The sequence below is a fragment of the Chlamydotis macqueenii genome, chromosome W (assembly GCF_036417535.1).
Source record: "Chlamydotis macqueenii isolate bChlMac1 chromosome W, bChlMac1.mat, whole genome shotgun sequence".
In the NCBI taxonomy this organism is placed as follows: Eukaryota; Metazoa; Chordata; class Aves; order Otidiformes; family Otididae; genus Chlamydotis; species Chlamydotis macqueenii.
Window position 1 is genome coordinate 33,376,426 of NC_141592.1, and position 17,674 is coordinate 33,394,099.

The 17,674-nt window shown below is 42.0% G+C and overlaps 1 protein-coding gene across 1 annotated transcript in view; it reads right to left on the reverse strand.

Annotated features, from left to right (window-relative positions):
- Positions 1–423: 423 nt before the first annotated feature.
- LOC104477519 (DDB1- and CUL4-associated factor 12) overlaps positions 424–17,674 on the reverse strand; it is a 29,911-nt gene continuing 12,660 nt past the window's right edge. Inside the window, exons 3-9 of the mRNA XM_086769725.1 lie at positions 14,519–14,725; positions 13,200–13,260; positions 9,038–9,231; positions 7,837–7,902; positions 6,968–7,130; positions 2,246–2,430; positions 424–1,461 (exon numbers count right to left, since the gene is read on the reverse strand). Coding sequence (XP_086625851.1) covers positions 1,303–1,461; positions 2,246–2,430; positions 6,968–7,130; positions 7,837–7,902; positions 9,038–9,231; positions 13,200–13,260; positions 14,519–14,725 — 1,035 coding nt within the window. The 3' untranslated portion in view covers positions 424–1,302. The remainder of the gene's footprint in view (positions 1,462–2,245; positions 2,431–6,967; positions 7,131–7,836; positions 7,903–9,037; positions 9,232–13,199; positions 13,261–14,518; positions 14,726–17,674) is intronic.

A 17,674-nucleotide genomic window follows, 5' to 3' on the forward strand; every position in this document is an offset into this window, starting at 1 on the left:
AAAGACCATCACCCTGGAATGCACATGCTTCACAGCTGGACCTGAAGGGCATCAGACCTATTCTCCCCACCCAGTCCCACATGAAGTTCAAGGCAGTCTGAAAGCAGAAGGCAGCAGGGGATTTGGGGAAAGACTGAGCCTCTCCTATAGCAAGCAGGATGACAACAGATGCTAGCACAACATGAGCTAACAGCAAGTTACCTTGCTACATGGAAAACTTGTAGCTTGCATTAGACAAATCTGAGATGCACTCTTTAACCTTGGAGAAAAAAAAACCACAGTTTATTTATTCCATTGGCTTATTAGAGGAGATGGCCAACCAGAACAGTTAAAATGGGAAGTTTCCACAACAAAAAAGGTCCTGGATGTTTGACAGTTTATGAAGAACTCATGAGCTACAGCAACATACTTGGGAACCTTGGCTCATTTGGAAAATGGATAGATTTAGTTTATTTTGAATTACAAGAACACTCATGTCTCTAGCCCCCATTTCCCCTCAGCACCTCTGCAGGCCTTCAATGTAATGTCACCCTGCAACAGCCATGCTGCAGAACAGCCTATGCAAACTCCAGTTGTGCAGGTGATACCTGGGACAGGCAGAGAAGGAACAGAAGATCAATTTTTGCTCCTGGCACTGCTGAAACCTACAATTCAAATACAAATGCACTTTTGAGAACTGCTGTGCTTGTGCAGTTTGTGCTTGATGGGCAGTACCCCTGAGGAATCCGTCCCTGGGCTTCAATGAGTACAGCTTAAAATTACCATATTCCTCTACATATAAACAGTGTCATCAGACTTGTATTTTTAAAAAAATAATATCAACTCAGGCCAGGGCCAGGCTCTGCAGATAAAGTAGCAGCTTATCTCTTATAAATATTTTTAATATTTTTTAATTACAAGTAGTCCTCACTCCAGGTAATGTAACTAACACAAAGTACCTGCACACACACAGCCCCTAGACTTTCACAGAAAGCCCAGGAGCAATCACTCTATAAGAAAGGAATCCTACCTCACAGCAACATAGGGGAGGGGGCACATGGCCAAGATAGCCTAAATGTGGGGGTCATTTGGAGTAAATACAATTAAAAGGGATTTCAAAAACCCTTCATATAAAGGATCAAGGAGGTTAAAGCAAAAAACTGGTTCAGAAAGATGTACAAAACTGTTGGAGACCAACAGAAAACTCTGCCAAAAAATAACTTGCCTTTAAATCAGAAATCAATAGCATCACACAATTCTGTTGCTACAAAAAGGAAAAGAAAAGTGGAAATCTGTGTAAAGAACAGCATTTATAAAGAGTTATTAGCTCCAGAGACCAGCATAATTCCCATGAAGTCCTGATGGAAGGGGGCCTCCTGCCACAAAGAGTTTCGTTCCAGACGAGTCATAGCAGTGGGTGTAAACAGCATTTGGGAAGAAATTTATGTCAGAAAAATAATTCCTCCAGGTTTCATCATGATTCTGTTAAAGGAAAGTTCAGATTGTTATTGTTGCCAAACAAACCCAAAACCTTGTTTCACAAAAGCAGAAGGTAGCTTCCAGAGCCTAAAAAGGTATCTTTTCTGTTAGTAATCCCTGAAGCTTCAGACAGATCAACTTGAAGATATCAAAGCTGTCCTGAAGCTTTTTCCTGAGGACATTTGGGGCAAACATTGGAGGGGGAAAGGTGGAGGCTAGGGAAGATATCAAGTTTCATTAGTTTTTAAAGTTACATCATAATGATACAAAAGATAATGTAGAGAAGTTAGACAAAGCTATTAACTGCTTTATAACAACATACAGGAAATTGAACTCAAGTGCCTGCCATGGCATTCCCTCAGGAAGCCACAGTTTCTACAATTGCACACGATTAAATTAAATATCTCTTACTTTGAGTACCACATTAGAGTAGCACATTTTTGAAGGAAGACAATGCATTTTGTGTTTCAGGTTCTGAAAACTGGAAGTTAGATTACATTTGAAAATATAAAGATATAAAATCTATTTCATTTATGAATCAGTACATAAGAAAAGTAGTCAGTATGCCTTACACTCAAGCAACCAACCATTCAATACTCTTTCATAAAGCTTTTGTAGAAAGCAATTCTGCAGTACTTGCTTTTCATGATTACAGTTATCAGTTACCTGATCACTGTTTTGTTGGGATACATTTCATACAATACCTCCCATTACTACAAAAAGAATTGGTTCTTGAGCCCTATGGCACTCCCGTGTAAAGGGTCTCCTACAGCTACAAGCTACTCACCAGCCAGCCTCTCCCAGTAGTCAACTTCAAAATTTCACTTCCTCCTAATTTCTGCCTCTGTCCATAGCAAGCACGTGGGGGCTTTTCATCCAGGAACCTCTGGGCTCTGATATCATAAAATAATAAGGAACCTTGCCCCGTTCCCACTGTGATGATGTGCTCGTAGAAGCTCACTGATCGAATACCTGTCAAACAGAGAAGGGACACACAATGCAGTAAGGAAGACAGATGCTTTGGCTCTGCAGTGCTGCTGCTTGATGTCTAATATTTTCTTTAAGAGGAACTACCTATTAGTATTCTCCACAAGACATAAGTTTCACCACTGCTGTGGAGCAGTACAGATAAATCCCATTTATGCTATTGAAACAGCAGCTTTAATTACATATACTACTTCCCTTCTCCTCTGAGGCCACCAGCTACACTGATGGTGCACAGTAAGAAGTTTCATTCTCAGCAGGCCCCAACTCTGCCAGATAAGCAAAGACCATAAGCCATTTATGATCAAGAGCAGCTCTGTTCTGTCTACTATGAGCCTCTAAGTGAACACACCATGAGTGACTATGTGGCAGCAGAGAGAGGAAAGAACATCACATTGGTTTCCTCCATGAGCTCACACCCTACCTAGCTATGGGCCAAGCTGCACTAAATGACCATGTGAGAAAAATTACTGTCCCAGCTGCCAGCAGGTGCATTTTGCTAAGCAACAGGCTAGCTGTAAGCAAGTATAACCATAGCAATCACTGGTTACTTTGCTGCTAAAATAGATCAGGCTCTTTAATTTTGAAGCTATCTCCACTCAAATATTCTCACACAGGCATACCTTACTCTCTGTTGCTGGCACTTTTAGCACTTCACCCAGCAATGAAAACAGACTAGGAATCCTACATCCTAAGCAACACCATGTTATGCCAGCACATGGGTGTGTGAGGGATCTGTGATGGTCTGTGTAGGGCCACTGTGGGACATCACAAGCTGCACACAGCTGTGAGAACGCGACCTTGGAGAGGGGAGCTAGGAGGGCTGTTATCTCGGAGAGGGGAGCTAGGAGGGGTGTTATGGAGCAGGATGTTGCTGCTATCCGGGAACCGCCGTTAGCCAGCAGGGCACGTACTTGGCAGGCCTTGCTGCATGCGCTGGCCATGCGTGCACCAACACCTGGTCAGTACTCTGCCACTGAATCTGCTGAGGGGATAAACAGAGGCGGCTCGGAGCAGAGGAGAGAGAAAGGACCCAGAGCTCACTCTATGAACAACAGGGGACGCCCTGAGGGTGCTGCGCCTGCCTCCCTTCTCTGCTCTGACCCCGCTGATCATCACCCTCCTGCTCGCGGTGTCTCCGGCGCAGTTGGGTCGGTAAGGCTCTCACAAAGGGAAAACAATACGCTGGTAACTGCTCATGCAACTGGAACTGCTTATGCTGGTAACTGCTTATGCAAGGCTACAACCGAGCAATAAATACCGTTGTGCTTTCAAATATCATATGCTGGGTGACCTTTGTGCATAGGAATCCTACGAACCGGCTACAATGGGAAGCTACAGCAAGTTTCCAGTACAAACAAAACATTCTAGCACAATTCAGTTATGCCATTAGATTAAAAGGAGTACATTTTGTTTTCACAAAATCTAAATCTGAAGCCTCAGCTAAACAAGGAACCCTTGGAAATAGTCTTGGGGAGATTCTGTATGTAGGAATTTGCAATTTGGAAAGTGTCCTATCATCTCACCTCTATTTATTGTGCAAAAGGTTTGTTCTGTGTAAGCACTCTACCCCAAAACAACTCTTCTACGCAGATTATACCCTGCCACATCTATGCTTTTCTTTCCTGCACAACATGATGCCAGGTTATACACTCTAAGGCTTTTAAAGCCCTCTTTAAAGCATCACTGAATTACAGCCTCAACAAGCATTCAAACAGGAGGGGAAAAGTAGTGAGTTACAGCAGCTACATCCACGTGCCAACTGCTGTCACCGTACCAAGTGGAAATGAATGTCACAGAACTTGTAACATATTGGAATACACCCTGCAGGACATGTGACAGAGGGCATCTGAGAGGTGTGGATGCAGTCAGGGAGTTTCCCCTTCCCCTTTGTACAGAGTCCTAACTAGAAACACATCCTCATCCTTCCACCTCCTCAACCTAATATTACATCCACAGCCACCAGCATCTGTGACACACACTTAGAACAGGCAAGGCCACGCTGTGGTGCTCCAGATGTGAGGTGAAGTCTTGGCTGCAGGCTTAATAGGGGGGAAACCACTGTGCAAGTCTCACATCTGCTGAATTAGATTTAGCAGATTCATATAAGAATCTCCACTTTAACTCAGAGGACTACAAATGCACCTGAGCAAGCTGGAGACATCTTCCACCCTCTCATTACAAGGGCCTGGCACTGGCAAATACAGGCAGAAAGCTTCAAGCAATCTGGAAGAGTAGTCACTTGGATAAAATGAGAAAGGCACAAGAGGACAACCTCTTATTTTTGCTCCAAAAGTGCTCTTGACAAGCAACCCAACTTACTTAACAGAAACAGGTGATGGAGTATGAAAGCAGATGGTATACACTTGTCAAAGCAATTTATTAATAAAAAGCTGTAAAATGCAGAACAACTGTGGATCTTTCTCTAATAAAAAAATTAACTGAAGGAATCTGTGATGTACCCACTACTAAGAGGATGTTTACAACAGGCTTTCAAGAACAGCACTTCAAATTGGCTCCTAAGGGGCTGAAGTACTTCAGATTAATCATTTCCATCAAACTAAAAGCACAACCTGTGTTTAGAACTCATCACAGTAAGCTCTTCATCATAGCCAGCACTCTGCCACCTGTGGACCTGGACTATTTGGGTCAGCAAATTGAGTCTCACTCCTGAGAGGCAAGGAGGCTCTGCAAATCCCAGAAGGAAACGAAGACACAGTAGCGTGTCCTATGCAAGGAGCAGACACAGAGTCCTTACTGTGCAAGCTCTGTCCCCTACACTAACATTGCTGCCTTTAGGATACAAAGTCAAGGGCACATGACATAGCACTGCATGCCAGTTGAGAAGAAAGCAGTTGCTCTTGCAGATCAAGAAGTAGAGTCCAGGGCCTGCACTTCCCTGTACAGCTGTTAAGAAAAGTGACACTTAAAAGATGCACTAAAAAGCATTAGCTACCTTCTCCTGTAGAGCAGACAGGGTTACACTGGGTAAAAAACAGCCCCAGTTCCAGTCTTACTAAGCAAAACCCTTTCTCTGACCTGCTGTTGTGTACAACACTAATGATCTGAAGTTAATGCGGACTTACCACATTCAGCAGGTGCATTTGGAAGCTGAAAGCACATTCAGGTAACACTTCAAAGCACTTAAGTCAACCCAGATTTTAGTCTGCAAATCAATAAACAGCCTACTTTCTAGGGGTGCTGCACCGCTCCAAGTCCCAGTAACATCAACAGAAAGGTGAAACACTGTATCATGGGAATTAGTATTACTTAAGTGCCTCCACGACCATGCCAAAAAAAAAAAAAAGAATCCACCTGCTCTGCAGAACAGAAAACAGCATTGAACAAAGGCTTTCTACAGACATGAACTGGAGATGCCCCAGAGATACTATCTACATAGAGATCATCCCCTCAGCAAGAATGATCACATACTCAACGCAGAAGCTTTTGGCCACCAGCACTGGGCATCACACTCCAGTGTCTTGGTATTTCTTCCCTATGATACTGAAGGGTGACAATGTCAGGATCTCCACAGAGCCCTCACTGACAGTGGGTCAGTATAAGGGCTGTTGCTAGTCAGATGTTCAGGTGGCAACATGAGCTGGTGAAGCAGCTTTTTTCATGTTATAGAAACTTATCCTGTATCCGAAAGAAGCAGACCCTGACATTTATCTAGCCAGCACTGTTCAAACTCCAGTAACCACATGAATAAAACTTTCCTAATCCTTGCCTACATGCATTCTCTTTTGATAACTTGCCCAATGAAGAGCTGATGCCTAGAGCCAAGCTAAATAAGGATTGCAATTTATTAGTCTGGGATTAATATGGCTTAAAATGGGCATCACAGCACAGTGCCTTCTTGTGCTTGAAAATAAAGGGTATAGGAATAAGCTTATGGGACCATGCACCCTGCAAGCCCTCATGCTTGCCCCTAGTGTAAGGTTCAGTTTGACATGTTGCATCCACATCAGAAAACAGCACTCAAATCTACTTTTTTTTTTAATATATTTAAACAAATAAATACACATTGAAGATCAAGAGTCTCACTCGTGACTTTAAAATTACAAAGCAAGCATTCACTCACAGCACAGACTCCCAATATGATAGCACAGAGCAGACAACATGCTTTTTTTCCATTCCCAGAGAAAAATACAAGAATAGACAGTATTAATAGCAGTACAAAGACTGGATTTGCTTTGAGATGAAGTAAAACAGAATAAGATACAGTTAAAAATAAGAAGTAGTAAAATGCACACTTTTAAAAGTTCAGTAATATTTGGATGGTGTACAATTTAGGTAAATCATAAAAGCACTAATGTTGTCTATCAATAGATTTCAGACTTACTTTTAAGTTTGGTTTTCTGGTTGCTCAAGGAATACTGTCACAAAAGCAAAACCGACATACACTACTAATGATTTTGTCTATCACATGAAAAACTTATTTATTAAAAGCTTATCTTACTGCAGTCTTAATAGCTACTTCTGCAAGCAAACTGTTTGAAGCACCCTTTGACAAGTTTCTTACCACTGCCTCGTTCTTTGGAACAGACGGATTTAACATTGTGAGAAGGCTGCCTCGGATCCAGAAAGGAGACATGTGCCTGTGATCCTACTGCATACACTGACCACTCCTGACCATAAGCCAAACAGACGTTCTCCCTGCAGTATGGCAACTTTGTGGAAAGTAACTGGAAACAGAAGAAATAAAAATCAACCCATTATGAGAAAATACCAAGATGTTAATAGAACAATTCTGTAAGCTATGTTCAAGGAAGCTGCGATGAAAAAAAACAAAATGTAGCTAAAAAAGTTCACCACAAAAACTGAACTTCAAGAGAAAAGCAACAACCTGACTCAGGGAAAAAATCTGAAGGAGATGAGATGCTTTATCTGAACCAAACTGAGATGATAAAGGCTGAAGCCAAGTATTATGCAAAGAACACTGGACATTTTGGTAAATTGTTTTACATCTTTCTAAGCTGCTGTTATTTCTTCAGCAGGTGTACACAGACATCAGCTCTCAGCCAAAAAAGCTTACCTTACCTCATACACTAGAATAGATATATCTGACTTTGATCTGCAATTACACTTAAGCGCAACTTCCTTTATGAACACTGCTAATCAAGTATCCATCATACTCTATGCAACAGTTCACTTCAGCTAACCCAGAACTGGCAGAAAGTTAAGAGTACTTCCCACCCTCCAAAATAAGGGAAGTGGGAAGTTTCTCTCCTCAAGTTCTAATCTTTAGGATATTTCATTTTACATAAAGCTTTTAAATGTTTTACAAACACTGCTGCTCTTTCTTCAAGCAATTAAAGGGGACGAAGAATGGTGAACAGCCTTAACTGCTAGGCAATTTTTGAAATTTAACACCAACAAACAGAAAAGCACCTTTGATAGCGTGTGCTCTGCTTTCCAAAGATGAAAATATCCATCTAGGGACACAGCTCCCAGTTCCTATTTAAAAAAAAAAAAAAAAAAAAGAGAGTTACTTTCTGTATTACACTCTAATGTGTGCCCTTACAAACTCTCACACTCTGCTAGGCAGGCTGCATACTCTGGATTGAACTCATCCATAATCCTGTACATGCTTATCAAGATAAATTTTCATTTTATACTGATCTTGATAGAATGCAACACAGCATAAAGGTGCCAGGTAGAATACAAACTAATACAACGGTAAATAACAAAAAACAACCTTTCAAAAATATAGATCTTGTTAGATAATCAAATAATGAATTATTAGACAGTACCAGCTAGAGCTGGCAACTCTCTTCAGCAGCTCCCACACCAATTCTGACCATGAAGCAAACACTTATTTCCAGGCACTAGTCTACAGAAAAAGCTACATGAAGTCTCCATCACAGAGGAGTAATTAACAGCTATAGTGAAAAATAAAACCCACAGGAGCACCGTGCTTCGGAGAGCACACCTACCTTTGCTTCAGGCCTTCTCTGTTCTTTGAGGGCAGAAAGAAAAGTAGTGGAGGATGAATTGCTACTCCCAACTTGCCCCAGTACAAGACATCTCTAGTAATAACAAGAGATCAGCATGGGGGAGGTTAACATTTACTGCTTGTCAAATGCCAACAAAATAACACCAAAGCAAGCACTGGTGCCTGCCCTGTGCCTCAGTCTCCTCAATTGCTCAGCAATCCAGTAAGGAGATTCAGCTATCAAAACAGGAACTGCCTGTACGTTAGCTGGTCTTCACAAAAGGGGAAGGAAAGCAGCAAGAGCACTTAAGAGTGGGATTCAAGCTGCAAGAGGTGTTTTGGTGCTTTATCTGCTTCTTGTAAATATCCCCTATCTCCCCCGCCTTAGGGTGCAAGCCTAAAATCAAACTCACAGGAAAATTGTTCCTTCTGAAAATATGATTTCCCCCCCCCACTTATCTATTCACTTGGGGCAGAAGCAGACATAGCAGATAAAGACAACTACACCTCATATGAGAAGGATACAAAAGGATCAGGGAAAAAAGATTAGGTTGCTTCTCTGGTATTTTTTATTTAGATTACTTTTTTCTTTTTCTTTTTTTTTAATACATACAGACAGTTTTAGGACTTCTCAACTGTCTTGCTTATCTTACTGACCTTGTTCTTATTGTTGAAAGCCAATGCTCGGACTTTGCAGTTGTCAGGATTGATGTTCTCCTTGGGGATATCCTTCAAAGCCCTGTGCGTTATGTGGGCATAGACAGGAACTTGAGAGAGATTATGCCTGGCATCGCTTTTGGACAATACATCTTCTGTGACTTCCCAGAGACCCATCGAACCATCCCGGGAACCTGATAAACAGTCCATAAATAAATAGTCCATTTCACATATACATAACTCTCCTTTTTAAAAAAGGAATAAACAATAGGGTCTGAAAGAAAAAGAATACTATTAATTTAATCTAAGCATACTGCTGGTGCCTATATATTAATTATTATAAACAAAAACATGATTTTACAGAGCTGTAAAGTTCATAACATTGCGAACTCATTGTCAGTTGGTTTGTCTACACAGTTTCCAGGCAGCTAGATCATCTCATCTGTTTTCAAACAGATTAAGATTCATAAAAACACAATCCTGTACAACAACCACCACCAGAGATTCCCAAGTAGAATAAAGTCAGAGGCGACTGAACAGCCTACATGTTCAACCTGGCTTACCAAGGCTGAGACTGACAGTCTATTGAGCCAATATAAAAACCTCCAAGAAAACTCAGTTGGGTTTATGCCAATTTGGGTTCACTTGATTTCTGCCAGTATGCTTATGGATATGTACACACACACACATTTGTGAACTGAACAGAAACAACTATTTTAATCCACAATTTATACCAATCTGTATCAAATCTATTTTTTAAATTATTTTTCTTAAACCTATGCAACCTTTTGTTTAAAGAATGTAACCAGGAAGTGAGGCTGAACAAGAAAGAACTCATTTTTTTTTTCCACTGAATTAGAAGATAGTAATCCAAAATATGAATCAATAAGAGTAACAATACTGGATGAAAAAAGCTGAATGCCTTCGGTTCATAGATCAACACAGGCTTAATCCAAGGCCCTATACCCATCCCTTCTGGTGTTTAGGCAACTCAATTCCACTTAAGTCAGCTTTGACACGCACCTCAATGACTTCCCTACACAATGTGAAAAACATGTATCTGCATGGCAGCAGGCAGCACATGATGCAACATCCTGCCACTCAATTTACATGCTGATGGTTTTTAATGGCACCTAATCTTGTTTGTTATGGAGGCTGAATACTCAGCAGTCGAATTTCTAAACATCTTGACATACTTTAGCAGGAAGCTGTCCCTTTTAATAGCCCTAGCAGGGGAAAAAGTCAATGTATGCTGTTCAACCGGTTAGCCCTGAAGCCAAGGAAAATATAATTTGTTAACCTAGGCTCATGCCATCCTGGGAATTATTAATCTCATCTGAAACTTTTGCCATGGACATCTTTTTCCAGACAGTACAACTGAGTGAACTGATGCATTCTCTCTCAGCTACAGCTGCTTAGTCAAGAGTTCAATTTTATGTTTAAGGACTACTGAAAAATACTGTTTAAGGTTTTACAAGCAGAGCCCTGCCTTGTTCTTGATGCAGTTAACACAAGCAAGAGGAATAATCAAGCCCCCGGTCCTCTTTGTACTCTCTCAACAGTTTTGACAGCAGTGAGAAAATATACTGACAGATCTCCCACCTCAGGCTGTATGATGGGTGTGATCTGCCATGGGACCAAATGCCCTTTTTTCTCCCTGTGGCATTTAATCTCTTCCAAGAAAGTCACCAAAAAAATTTGCATTTAGTTTCTTAATTCAGATAAGAGTATATGCTATATTCTAAATGTTTGGAGTTCAAATATTTCTGCTCCAGACTTTCAGATACAGATACAATAGAAATCTGTAAGATTAGAATGTCAGAAGTTAGTTGTCTTTGTTTTCTCCTGATTAGGATCATCAGCAAAGTTCTGAAGAAATCAGTTTAGCAATCAGACTTGCTAATTGCTTTCAACAAGCTTTCCCTAGTGTCTCAGGTCTGGAGACTAGAACCTACATCCTGCTGTAAGCACCATACAACAGAGAACATGGAAGTCTTCTACTCACACCTCCACCCCTAAGCAAGCAGAAAACATTGAGAGCAACACAATTCAATCTCACATGCTGTGCCTCTCTATTCCATTCGGTCCTTATCTTTCCCTTGGACATCTGTTATCATCCCTGCTGTCTTCTTCAAGCTTACTAGCTGATAATGTTTTTTTTAATGCAGAAATTTAGGTTGGAGACTTGCAAAGATCAAGTTTTAAATTAAATTCAAAATCAAATTCCAGGATTGGCTGGAAAAAAAACAGAAAAAAAAACAGAAAAAAAAAACAAAAAACAAAAAAACCTTACTGAACTAACAATTCAAGTATTTTATTTGTATGAGAATTATGATTTTGTCACCTTGTCGTAGTTCAGCCCCGATCAGGACCAGACTGTGCAGTCTCTCTCTCACTCCCCCCACCCTCCGAGAGAACAGGGAGAGAGAATGTAAGAAAAACGGCTCGAGGTTTGAGATAAGGACAGGGAGAGATCCTTAAAGTTACCGTTATGGGCAAAACAGACTCCACTTGGGGAAAAGTATTCATTTATTTCTAAAACTAGCAGGAGAAAGAGACAGGGAACAGGATAACCTCCCTCCACCCCTCCCTCTTCCCAGCCTTAACATTATCTCTACCTCCTTCCCCTCCTCCCGAGCGGCATAGGGGGGAAGAGGGAATGGGGGTTATGGTCAGTTCATCACTTGTCACTTTATGCCGCTGCTTCCTCCTTGGGGAAAGAACTCCTCACATTCCTCCCCTGCTCCAGCGTGGGGTCCCTCCCACGGGCCACAGTCCTTCGTGAAACTGCTCTGGCATGGGTCATCTCTTCCACGGAGTGCAGTCCCTCCAGAACAGCTGCCCCAGCGGGGCCTCCACAGGCCACAGCCGCCTTCAGGCCTCCACCTGCCCCAGCATGGGGTCCTCCATGGGCTGCAGGGGGACAGCCTGCTCCACCATGGTCATCACCACAGGCTGCAGGGGAATCTTGGCCAGGAGCTGTATTACTCCTCCCCCTCCTTCTTCACTGACCTTGGCGTCTGCAGCCGTTCCTCTCACAAGAAATTCTTCACAATCAGCAGGCAGACGCCTCTCAGGGTCTCTTCACATCTCATCTCCTCTCCACTTCTTGCAGCCAGGCTGGGCTGAGTCGAACCCTGACAGTCTCTCGGCAGGAGGCCAGAGGGTGAGGCCTGCAAGGCCCACAAGGCTCGCACCTCCCCCTCTCTGCCCCTGCTCTGCTTCTTCACATCATCTCTCTTTTTTTTTTGTTTTCGTTTTTGTTTGGTTTTGGTTTTTTTCTCCTGTTTTCCCCTTCTTAAATACGTTAACGCAGAGGCGTTATCAGGGAACATTCTGCTACCAATTGGCTCGGCCTTGGCCAGCAGCGGGGCCCGGCCGAGTCCACTGAACAAAGGGGAGCAACTTCTAGCAGTTTCTTACAGAAGCTGCCAACATATTCCCCCCCCCCCCCCCCCCCCCGAAATAAAACCAGAACACACCTGCAGTTTGACACCTTGTGCAGAATACTACACCCTGTCAGCATAGAAAGACAGTAAACTACTAAATCAATGCAACAGCATACTAGTATTGCTACCTTTACCTAAATAATACTTTGAAGTTACACTGATTGTCCAATTAGTTACTAAAAAGTCAGTAACTGACCTTTTCTATTCCAGCTTTCTGTATTAATTGCCATAGTATAGGTGCATAAACATATATACACACATATACATAGACACACAACTGTACTGATAGCTTGACAAAACAAACAAAGTTTTCATTAATTAGTCTTTCATAGGATTTCAGGAAACCAATATTGCTCTGCTGTATTCCAAAGTTATCAACTGATAATTAGCATCCCTCTTGAAATTATTTTTCTTGTGTGGAATCCTCCCCTGTAACTGCGTTTAGGAATCCTCTCATGGCAACACCTACTGGAAAGATAGTAATATTCCCTCTAGATACTAGAAAAATCAAACCCAGACCCGGGCTCTACAAAGAAAAGTAAGTGAAGCACTGTACTAAGACCAAGAAAAGCTTAAATAGCCAAGGTAGTTCCCAAGTGGTTTCATATGCCCTGATAAAGGTGCTTCCTTAAGACCTATCAACTGCTGTATAGCAGTATAAAATTTGGGGGGGGGGGAATAAATTTTAAAAAAAGATTAAAAATTGACTTTACCAGAAACAGCCATAGTATCACTGATCCACGCAATTGAAAATATCCAGTCCTTATGTCCATCCTAAAAGAAAAGCAGACAGATATTGTACTCTAGATTAGTCTCAAAGCAGACAAGCGTTCTTCACTTTCATTTCTAGTACAAACTCAAAAGGACAGACCTACATTAAAAACATACAGATAAAATTCCAGTATCAAGCTGGAGCAGTTTAAGTACCTAACAGTAATTTTAATTTTTTTTTTTTTTTTTTTTGAAGTGTATAGAGCTCAATTAGGTGATGGAAAAACAGATCTCTGATCAAGGACAAATTGATCTCAATTCTAAGGACTCAGATTTTCAATTTTGAAAGCAGCATTCTTTACTTCTGTAAAGTAGCTACATACTTTTATTTCCTCAAATGAACATCCTTACTATGAAAAGTAACCAAAATCTTATCTTTACAATATATGACCTACAGATTAATTTTTCAAGATTATTACTTTAATAATATTTTCTTTAGCAGGTGAGAAAGCTGTGGGGAAAAAAAAAAAGACCATAAGGCTTGAAAAGCTTGAACAGCTACAAAGTCACATCAGCATGCAAATGAGTAGCAAGTCATATGTATCTTCAGAGTCAAGCCTTTCTGCAGCTAGTTATCTACTACTGCAGAAATTCTGACCTGACCTCTGCTGTTGTAGTTAACAACTATGTGAAGTCTTGAATAAAAAGGAGAAATGAGAGAGAAGTGCGTACAGAACACCACTATGCTCATTTCAGCCTTTTGAAAAAAAAGTCTTTTTTAAGACTGGCTGTTTTAAAAAAGCCTCACGATGTTTCAAAAATATAAGCAGAACCAGAGGCTATCAAACTGCCACAAGCCACTAGGTTAGAACTAATCCTCAAAGCCAAGTTCCACCTCTGGAATAATACATATATAAGCTGCACTGGACAAGGGGAAAATTGGAACAGCTTATATAATTATTTTCAATTTCTCAAAAGAGCTTTTTCAGTAAAACTAGTTTCAGAGGTCATCACTACAATTAGACTTTAACATTTAGGACTTTGTTACATTTTCAGTACTTAAAAGTAATCTGAAGTAGACCCAAATGAGGGTGAGGAAGAAGAAATCTGACTCAAAATCCTGAGAATTGTCTCACGTGTTTGTGTACTTGCTCACGTTTAAAATATCTTGTCAAAAAAGACAATTTAATCAGGAACATTTTTCAAGCTTTCAGAAATTCACTCTCCACTACAAGACTCCTAAATCCTTGCTCTGATGTTAGGCATCTCAAAGTAGTAATTCTTGTGACAGAATAAACTTTCCCCAAATACTCCTACTTACATCTCCCACACAGACAGGATCAAGCGTAGGCAGACGATAAACTGCAAGACTGTTGGGGTTGTCTCCACCTGTGGCCAGAAGGGTCCTCGATGGGTTGAGCTCAATGGCATGAATACCACATCCCTGCTGGTTCACCATGCCGGGTTCACGATCTTTCAGAATAGGAATCTTGGTAATCTGACCTGTCTGGACATCTACTACAAATAACTAGGGAAAAAAAAAACAACAAAAAAACCAGGATATGTAAGTCATCGACAAACAGATAAGAAAAACAAGATAGTCAAATATCCTCCCTATTTTGAATTGACATACTTTTCAAGTTGGAATCCACAAATGCGCAAGTACAGCTGAAAAATGCATAAATTCCTTCTTAAAACAAGTAAATTAACTTAATTACAGTGGGTTTTATTTCAATCATCCTAATTGGTTTTCACTGCAATGGAAGAAAGAGGAGAGAAATTTGTCGTGGGAGGTTTCCCATTGTTCTGGTTTTGTTAGTGAGGGGGGGCCTAAGGTGGTAGCTTCTGTAGGAAACTGCTAGAAGTCGCTCCCCTTTGTTCAGTGGACTCGGCCGGGCCTAGGGCGGACCCACTGCTGGACAAGGCTAAGTCAATTGGTAGCAGAATGTCCCATGATAACGCCTCTGCAATAACGTATTTAAGAAGGGGAAAACAAGTAAAAAAAAGAGAGAGAGATGTGAAGCAGCTGAGCGGGGGGCAGAGAGGGGGAGGCGCAGGCCTCATGGGCCTTGCAGGCCTCACCATCTGGCCTCCCGCCGGGCAGCCGACTGGGCCCAACTCAGCCCAGCCTGGCTGCAAGAAGTGGAGAGGAGATGAGAAGGGAACAAGATGTAAAAAGGATCCTGAGAGGCGTCTGCCAGCCTGTTGTGAGGAACGGCTGCAGATGCCAAGGTCAGTGAAGAAGGAGGGGGAGGAGTAATGCGGCTCCTGGCAGAGATTCCTCTGCAACTCGTGGTGAAGACCATGGTGGAGTGGGTTGTCCCCCTGCAGCCCATGGAGGTCCACGGAGGGGCAGAGATTCACCTGCAGCCCGTGGAGGACCCCACGCCGGAGCAGGTGGAGGCCTGAAGGAGGCTGTGGCCCGTGGAGGGCCCGCCAGGACAGCTGTTCTAGAGGGACTGCACCCCGTGGAAGAGATGACCCACGCTGGAGCAGTTTCACGAAGGACTGTGGCCTGTGGGAGGGACCCCACAATGGAGCAGAGGAATGCGAGGAGTTCTTCCCCCGACGATGATACAGCGGCGTAAAACAACGCGTGATGAACTGACCGCGACCCCCATTCCCTTTTCCCCCCCCCGTGCCGCTCGGGAGGGGAAGGTAGTAGAGATAATGTTAAGCCCGGGAAGAGGGAGGGGTGGGGGGAGGTTATCTTGTTCCCTGTCTCATTCTCCTGCTAATTTTAGAAATAAATGAATAGTTTTCCCCAAGTCGAGTCTGTTTTGCCCATGACAGTAACTTTAAGGATCTCTCCCTGTCCTTATCTCAAACCTTGAGCCGTTTTCCTTATATCATCTCCTCCTATTCTCTCGGAGGGTGGGGGGAGTGAGAGAGAGACTGCGTAGTCTGGTCCCAATCGGGGCTGAACTACGACACCCATTTAACAAAACCCTGGAATCTAAAAGTCTCTTCCCTGTTCAATACCATAACAAAACAATATTGTTTTTCAGTTTCCCCGCACCACAGCAAGACAGAGACTCGCCTCAAAACAGCCAGTAAGCCCCAGGGGGCTTAGCACAAGTCTCCTGCCTCACAGATAAGATACTTACCATGAAGTTTTTGCTTTAGCAAACTGACACTTTATAAGTTTACATAATTGGAGTTTTATTTTCTGGTAACATACAGAGAACAATAACTAAATATAGTACTGCCAGCGCAAGCATCTAAAAAAGGTATTTAGCTACATACCTCATCCTTCAAAAAGACTGGAAGTTGGAGCTCTATTTCACTGTCTCCTTGGCAGAAAACTCAAGTTATAAAGCCTTACAACTCTTCAAGCAGATATTATACCCAGGCTTACGTCAGTTCAAACATATATGACCAGAACAAAGGTTTACGTTGCTTGCCAAAGTGTACTTTCATTTGGGAGGCTCTTGTGCTGGATCACTTCACAGATGTTGTTCAGAGGGCAGTGGCACTATCAGTCAAATAGATATTATAGAGGGGACAAAGCCCTGTGAGGGAACATGAGTGAAGCAAGGAAATGGAGAATCTGAAGCTGACAGCACTAAGGGAAGTGATGTAGAATCACAGCCCAGGATCATAATTAAATTCCACCCCCCTCGCCCCTTAAGTTTGTTCTTTCTATAACCAAAGAAAGTTGTCTCACAGCCTCTGGTGATAGAGTTGGCTCCAAGTTAATGAATAACGTATTCCAATTGTAACCACTCTGTCCTGCATAGCAACGTAATCCTTGTGTGAAAATGTAAACTAACCTTGAGAGAAGAAACAGTAGAGTTGAAAAATTTAACAGGTGACAGAACAAAGTAGTTTCAGGATGCTCCAGCAGGTGCTGAGATAAGTCAGACAAGTACCTCCCAAAGGAGTACAGAGAAGCCAGCAGACCCTGACCAGAACCAAGATAAAGGGGGCTTAAGGAATTTACAAGCAGAGTGATGAGCCAAGACAAGGCCCTGTATGGAAGAGAGACCCAGAGTTCAACTAGCAAACACAGTAAGGAAGAGTATTTACTTCATCCCTCAACCACCAGAGGACCCGCAAAGACCACCAGAAAGAACACCTGTGCATGCAAAGATGAACATTTGCATATATTAATAAGTTCCAGGAAATCTTGTGTTTATGTAAATCAGTTCTCAGAAATCTGTTGAATAGGTATAACTTTGCAACATATATTCTCTGTGATTTTGCCTGTTCGTTGGAGCACTTGTGGTGGAGCAATACCCAGCGCTGCTAATAAAGAATACCTGCTTAACAGTCATATTGGATTCTGACTATTGAGTAAATTTCTTTGTTTCACTAGAAGTGAACTGAGGATGGAGAAAACAACAACAAAAAGAAAACTCAATGCAATTTAAAAAATACATACCTCAAGGAAATTGTTCTGAAATCCATTGTCAGACATTTTTAGAAAAACATAACAGAAATCTAGAAGTTTTCAGAGAAGTTATACATACAAGTT